The following is a 7,982-nucleotide window of genomic DNA, read 5'->3' on the forward strand; positions in this document are numbered from 1 at the left end:
GAAGTTTTTATGAATGTCTCTCAAGTAGTAAGTCATATGGTGTACAATATACCAATATTGTCAATTTAAAAAATGATTTTCTAAGTACCATTAAACAGTGTAAACGTATTCAGGCAGTCTTCAGTGCATTGACTGAACTGTGGTAATTCATCAGGATTAGCTCTCTCTCATGGTGCTCTCTGTTCCATCAAGTTCCCAATGGAATTGTTGTCATTAGTTCATAGATTTACTGCACACTCCTGAAATAGAAAATAAATGATTATACTTATATGATTAATAACTTAATAATGAACTACTAATAAATACAGACTCAAGATATACTGACATACTGATGTACTGATGTACTGATACAGATATACTGATACTGATGTACTGATATACGGATGTACTGATAAATCGGTGTACTGATATATAGTGATGTACTGATGTACTGATACAGATATACTGATACTGATGTACTGATACCGACATACTGATGAACTGATACTGATTTACTGATGTATTGATATACTGATGTACTGGTATACTTATGTACTTGTAAACTGATGTAGTGATGTACTGATATACTGATGTACTGATAAATCGGTGTACTGATATACTGATACTGATGTACTGATATACTGATGTACTGATGTACTGATATAGCGATGTACTGATGAATCGATGTATTGATGTACCGATGTACTGATATAATACTGATGTACTGATATTATAGTGATGTACTGACATAATACTGATGTACTGATATAATAATGATGTACTGATATAATACTGATGTACTGATATAATACTGATGTACTGATATAATACTGATGTACTGATATAATACTAATATACTGATGTGAGTATTGCTCTGTTGAGAATGATGCATATGGATCAGTTACTGTGTATTGAATTTGTAATGAAGTCTGAATATGTTGTCCTCACCTTTGGTTTTTCATTATTTTCTCAATGGTTTTCTTGGCAAATGGAGCCTCTGGATTCAGACACTTGTTCCCTTTTCCGTTCTTCAGAGTGACACTGAATATACATGGAGAGAGAGACTACTGTTAGAAGTTAGCCATCACAACTTTCCAACTGAGCATATAGAGAAATAATATTATCTTACTAGCAGGTGTGCAAATAAATAGCAACATTTACCATTGTGTCCATCTACTAAGCTAGTCACAATATGAACTGAAATGAATATAGTTCAGACAGACAGACAGACAGACAGACAGACAGACAGACAGACAGACAGACAGACAGACAGACAGACAGACAGACAGACAGACAGACAGACAGACAGACAGACAGACAGACAGACAGATTTCTTACATGATCTCTATGTTCCGGCAGGAGTGGCTGGAGGGGTACACCTCAAGCTTCTCAATGAGAAGAGGTTTAACGTGGTTCACCATTCCATTCAGACACAGGCACCGAGCTTTAGAATAACCCACCTGGCCTGGGGATGACAAGAAAAGGTTGTGGCATATTTGGTTATGGCGTTATTGCAGCTAAGAACTAAACTCTTATATTTGACTACACTTCTCCCTGGATTTGCAAGTCAATTCATATGCTACAGATTTCTAATCAAGACGTCAAATATATTAGAAACATAATTCAAGATATTTAAGAGATGTTACCTTCAACATTGACCAGGAGCAGACAGGCCAGGAAGCTGATGAGGACCGTTGATGTCATCGTGTTGGTCATGGATACTGCTTCTTCAGTTTCTTTAAGAGTCTGGATGGACAGCTCAGTCAAGTGATGGAAGTTGTGAATGGAGGAGAGAAGTGATGGAAGTTGTGAACGGAGGAGAGCTTGGCTTGTATTTACAGTATACTGTATTTATAGTAAGCCCTGCCCCTGTGAACCTTTCTCTGGCAGTGGCAATGGATGTAAACATACTGCCGCTTTCAAGAAGCCGGACTCTAACCCGGAGGCTTATAAGAAATCCCACTTTCAAATGAACCATCAAACAGGCAAAGCATAAATACAGGACTAAGATTGAATCCTACTATACCGGCTCCGAAGCTTGTCTGATGTGGCAGGGCTTGCAAACTATTACGGAGCCACAAGCTTTCCATTGACACAAGCCTACCAGACGAGCTAAACTACTTCTATGTGCGCTTCGAGGCAAGCAACACTGAAGCATGCATGAGAGCACCAGCTGTTCCGGATGACTGTGTGATCACGCTCGGCGTAGCCGATGTGAGAAGACCTTTAAGCAGGTCAACATTCACTAGGCCTCAGCGCCAGACAGATTACCAGGACGTGTACTGCGAGCATGTGCTGACTAGCTGGCAAGTGTCTTCACTGACATTTTCAATCTATCCCTGGCTGATTCTGTAATACCTACATGTTTCAAGCAGACCATCATAGTCCCTGTGTCCATGAACACCAAGGTAACCTGCCTAAATGACTACCGACCCGTAGCACTCACATCTGTAGCCATGAAGTGCTTTGAATGGCTGGTCATGGCTCACATCAACACCATCATCCCAGAAACGCTAGATCCACTACAATTTGCATGCCACCCCAACAGATCAACAGATGACTCAATCTCTATTGCACTCAACACTGCCCTTTCCCACCTGGACAAAAGGAACACCTATATGAGAATTCTGTCAAAAAGTTCAACAGCTGCACCATTGAGAGCATCTTGACTGATTGCATCACCGCCTGGTATGGCAACCGCTCGGCCTTCGACCGCAAGGCGCTACAGAGGGAAGTGCGTATGGCCCAGTACATCACTTGGGCCAAGCCTCCTGCCATCCAGGACCTCGATACCAGGTGGTGTCAGAGGAAGGCCCTACAAATTGCCAAAGACTCCAGTTACTCTAGTCATAGACTGTTCTCTCTGCTACCGCATGGCAAGCGGCACCGGAGCGCCGAGTCTAGGTCCAAAAGCTTCTTAACAGCGTTTACCCCCAAGCCGTAAAACTTCTGAACAGCTAATTAAATGGCTACCCAGGCTATTTGCCTTCAGTCCCCCCCCCCCCCTTTTTTTATTAAGCTACTGCTACTCGCTGCTACTCATTGCTGCTACTCACTTTACCCCTTCCTACATGTACATATTACTTCAATTACCTCAACTAACCTGTAACCCACACATAGACTCAGTGCCAGTACCCCCTGTATATAGCCTCATTATTGTTGTTTTATTGTTGCTCTTTTATTTTTTACTTTAGTATTATTTAGTAAATACTTGCATTGTTGGTTAAGGGCTTGTAAGCATTTCACAGTCTGCACCTGTTTTATTCGGCGCATGTGACCAATACAATTAGATTTATATGTTTACCATACCAGTAAAGCCCTTCGAATTGAATTGAGAGGGTGTTCCCCTTTTCTCTGTCTCAGCTCCTTTCTCCTCTTCCCTGCTTCTCCTTTCACACAGGATTTCCGTTTCTCAGAAACACTCTCTCTGACAATGAAATTCGAGGCGTGTCTAAGGCAGAGAGATGATACAGACTGTCTTTCTACCACATCCCAAATGGCCCCCTATTCCCTATATAGCGCACTACTTTTGACCAGAGCCCTATTTTCTATATAGTGCACTACTTTTGACCAGAGCACTTTGGACAATGGTCAGAAGTAGTGCGGTGAATAGAGAATAAGGTGTCATTTGCGGCAAAAGCTGCAGAAGTTAACCATGGCCTTCGTGGCTACTTCTCCATGATGTCAAATATCACGACGTCAGGCAAAACCCTAAGACGCTTTTGGCACCACTAAAAGGCGTCCTCATAATTCCCATGCGAAACAGTACATACATATGTTATGACAACATTTTGAATAAGTATTTACTGGCTACAGCGTCTCAAGAGGGACAAACAACTATTTCAGCTTTTTTTCAAGCTTTTCAAATTAAGGTATTTTAACGGAGTATGCGAGGCACAGATGTTCCCGAGTTCTGTTAGGAGCTAACCTAATATAGCAAGCATTAAAAAAACGCCTGAAACTAGATACCCTAAAAATCAAAAATACATTTCATGTTGACGTTCTGGTGTCGTTCGGGCAATTTAAAGTATTGATTTGGGACTTTGTAGAGGAATGTAACTGTTTTCCTGGTTGATTTGTGATGCTTTACTTGTGCTTCCCATGACTGTGTTTTGAATTTGAATGTGTGTATAAATATATACACTGCTCAAAAAAATAAAGGGAACACTAAAATAACACATCCTAGATCTGAATGAATGAAATATTCTTATTAAATACTTTTTTCTTTACATAGTTGAATGTGCTGACAACAAAATCACACAAAAATTATCAATGGAAATCAAATTTATCAACCCATGGAGGTCTGGATTTGGAGTCACACTCAAAATTAAAGTGGAAAACCACACTACAGGCTGATCCAACTTTGATGTAATGTCCTTAAAACAAGTCAAAATGAGGCTCAGTAGTGTGTGTGGCCTCCACGTGCCTGTATGACCTCCCTACAACGCCTGGGCATGCTCCTGATGAGGTGGCGGATGGTCTCCTGAGGCATCTCCTCCCAGACCTGGACTAAAGCATCCGCCAACTCCTGGACAGTCTGTGGTGCAACGTGGCGTTGGTGGATGGAGCGAGACATGATGTCCCAGATGTGCTCAATTGGATTCAGGTCTGGGGAACGGGCGGGCCAGTCCATAGCATCAATGCCTTCCTCTTGCAGGAACTGCTGACACACTCCAGCCACATGAGGTCTAGCATTGTCTTGCATTAGGAGGAACCCAGGGCCAACCGCACCAGCATATGGTCTCACAAGGGGTCTGAGGATCTCATCTCGGTACCTAATGGCAGTCAGGCTACCTCTAGCGAGCACATGGAGGGCTGTGCGGCCCCCCAAAGAAATGCCACCCCACACCATGACTGACCCACCACCAAACCGGTCATGCTGGAGGATGTTGCAGGCAGCAGAACGTTCTCCACGGCGTCTCCAGACTCTGTCACGTCTGTCACGTGCTCAGTGTGAACCTGCTTTCATCTGTGAAGAGCACAGGGCGCCAGTGGCGAATTTGCCAATCTTGGTGTTCTCTGGCAAATGCCAAACGTCCTGCACGGTGTTGGGCTGTAAGCACAACCCCCACCTGTGGACGTCGGGCCCTCATACCACCCTCATGGAGTCTGTTTCTGACCGTTTGAGCAGACACATGCACATTTGTGGCCTGCTGGAGGTCATTTTGCAGGGCTCTGGCAGTGCTCCTCCTGCTCAAAGGCGGAGGTAGCGGTCCTGCTGCTGGGTTGTTGCCCTCCTACGGCCTCCTCCACGTCTCCTGATGTACTGGCCTGTCTCCTGGTAGCGCCTCCATGTTCTGGACACTACGCTGACAGACACAGCAAACCTTCTTGCCACAGCTCACATTGATGTGCCATCCTGGATGAGCTGCACTACCTGAGCCACTTGTGTGGGTTGTAGACTCCGTCTCATGCTACCACTAGAGTGAAAGCACCGCCAGCATTCAAAAGTGACCAAAACATCAGCCAGGAAGCATAGGAACTGAGAAGTGGTCTGTGGTCGCCACCTGCAGAACCACTCCTTTATTGGGGGTGTCTTGCTAATTGCCTATAATTTCCACCTGTTGTCTATTCCATTTGCACAACAGCATGTGAAATTTATTGTCAATCAGTGTTGCTTCCTAAGTGGACAGTTTGATTTCACAGAAGTGTGATTGACTTGGAGTTACATTGTTGTTGTTTAAGTGTTCCCTTTATTTTTTTGAGCAGTGTATATATATATATATATCTGTATGTAATGTGTATTTATACGAAAAAGAGACCTAGGTCTCTATGTCTTCTCGGTTAAAATCAAGGTTCAAACAAATAAAATCATCTGGACGGAAGAAACATAACTGTCGGAGGAGGGTCTCTTCTGCACTGTTCAACCAATCCAGTAAATGTAGAAGAGGAGGTAAGATGGAGTGTTAACCTCCAGATGCGGAAGTCACGTCAAAGACTCTCTCACAGGTAGAACAATGAGCCAGATATTTCACTCGGTTTATACATGTGAAGCATCCGGTTGGCGTTTCAACTCCACACCAAATATGGTGACGAGAGGAAACCCAGTGACTGGCAGTGGGAGAAGATTGAGCGAGATGGATTTTGGATGACATTCTGTTAATTAAACGACAGGCTCTGGTCTATCTTGGGTTAGTTATAAAAAATCTTTGTCTCTCTTTCTATTTCCCCTGAAAATCGGAACATACAGTGGTTGGGGACTCGGCAAAGACTAGCTAGAAACAAACCGAACCAAGTATGCAGATGCCTTAAGAGTCAGGCAACCCTAAGACACTTTGAACACCCCTAAGAAATGTAAACTATATACACAAAAGTATGTGGAAACCCCTTCAAATTAGTGGATTTGGCTATTTCAGCCCCACCCGTTGCTGACATGTGTATAAAATCGAGCACACAGCCATGCAGTCTCCATAGACAAACATTGGCAGTAGAATGGCCTCACTGAAGAGCTCAGTGACTTTCAACGTGGCACCATCACAGGATGCCACCTAACCAACAAGTCTGTTAGTCAATTTTTTGCCCTGCTAGAGCTGCCCTGGTCAACTGTAAAAGCTGTTATTGTGGAAACGTCTAGGAGAAACAACGGCTCAGCCGCGAAGTGGTAGGCCACACAAGATCACAGAACATGATCACCGAGTACTGAAGTGCGTAGCGCGTAAAAATAGTCTGTCCTCGGTTGCAACACTCACTATCGAGTTCAAAAACTGTCTCTGGAGGCAACGTCAGCACAAGAACTGATCGTCAGGAGCTTCATGAAATGGGTTTCAATGTCCGAGCAGTCGCACACACGCCTAAGATCACCATGGGAAATGCCAAGCATTGGCTAGAGTGGTGTAAATTATGCCGCCATTTTACTCTGGAGCAGTGGAAACGCGTTCTCTGGAGTAAGCCATAGCACTAACCATGAGAATCACAATGTTCCAGGCAGTAAAATGTGGAAACTGTTAGAATTGTTATTCTAGCTATCTCTTATAGATGTTTGTTGTCTGGTTTCCATTGGAAATGAGTGTGCCTAGCTTAGGACCATGTCTATGTTCACTGAACTCTACGTTCCCTCAACCCTAAGTTCCCTCAACCCTGTGTTCCCTCAGTCCTATGTTCCCTCATCCCTATGTAAGTTTTTCCACAAGGAACCACTAATGAACCCACAAGGAAAAACAAAACTGCACTAAATAGGTTCCACTTTGGGATGCTTCTGTCTGGTGTGTTAGGCCTATATGGTGATAAGAGGGAATTCGGAGTGTCTAGCTGTGTAGAGGGTGGAGACCAGTCTCCTGTGGAGTTCCTAATTTCACTATCATGAGCACTGGTTTAATCAGCTGAGAAAACAGCATTTTTATCTGTAGTACTTGAAAATGTACAATCAAATGAATAGGCGTAGACTTTGTGTTTTTCTATAGACTTTGTGGTGGTAGTAGTCAGTGAAATAGTGATAGTGAGGCTGAGCAACACTGACAGAATGACACATGACATTAGCGCCCTCTGGTGCTTGATGAAAATCTTTACACAGGGTATATTTTTATTTTTTATTTTTTTATTTCACCTTTATTTAACCAGGTAGGCTAGTTGAGAACAAGTTCTCATTTACAACTGCAACCTGGCCAAGATAAAGCAAAGCAGTGTGACACAGACAACAACACAGAGTTACACATGGAATAAACAATAAACAAGCCAATAACACAATAAACAAGTCAATGACACAGTAGAAAAAAAAGAAAGTCTATATACAGTGTGTGCAAAAGGCATGAGGAGGTAGGCAATAAATAGGCCATAGTAGCGAAGAATTACAATTTAGCAGATTACACTGGAGTGATAGATGAGCAGATGATGATGATCAGATGATGGTGTGTAAGTAGTGATACTGGTGTGCAAAAGAGCAGAAAAGTAAATGAAAACAATATGGGGATGAGGTAGGTAGATTGGGTGGGCTATTTACAGATGGACTATGTACAGCTGCAGCGATCGGTTAGCTGCTCAGATAGCTGATGTTTAAAGTTGGTGAG

General features: G+C 43.1%; 1 protein-coding gene across 1 annotated transcript; it reads right to left on the minus strand.

Moving 5' to 3' along the window:
* Positions 1 to 923: 923 nt before the first annotated feature.
* Positions 924 to 1,770, minus strand: LOC120062813 (C-X-C motif chemokine 11-1-like). The gene is made up of 3 exons (XM_039012886.1): positions 1,626 to 1,770; positions 1,318 to 1,444; positions 924 to 1,020 (listed from the first exon to the last, which is right to left on the minus strand). Exons 1-3 carry the CDS (start codon positions 1,693 to 1,695, stop codon positions 924 to 926), a joined length of 294 nt encoding a protein of 97 aa, XP_038868814.1. The 5' UTR covers positions 1,696 to 1,770.
* Between the last annotated feature and the right edge of the window lie 6,212 nt (positions 1,771 to 7,982).

This window comes from Salvelinus namaycush, chromosome 18 (assembly GCF_016432855.1).
Source record: "Salvelinus namaycush isolate Seneca chromosome 18, SaNama_1.0, whole genome shotgun sequence".
Lineage (NCBI taxonomy): Eukaryota > Metazoa > Chordata > Actinopteri > Salmoniformes > Salmonidae > Salvelinus > Salvelinus namaycush.

Coding starts and splice junctions, on each gene's coding strand:
- LOC120062813 (XM_039012886.1), bottom strand. CDS start 1,695: ATGACCAACACGATGACATCAACGGTCCTCATCAGCTTCCTGGCCTGT. Junction 1,445..1,625: donor GCTCCTGGTCAATGTTGAAG/GTAACATCTCTT, acceptor TGTCATCCCCAG/GCCAGGTGGGTTATTCTAAA. Junction 1,021..1,317: donor TGCCGGAACATAGAGATCAT/GTAAGAAATCTG, acceptor ATGTATATTCAG/TGTCACTCTGAAGAACGGAA.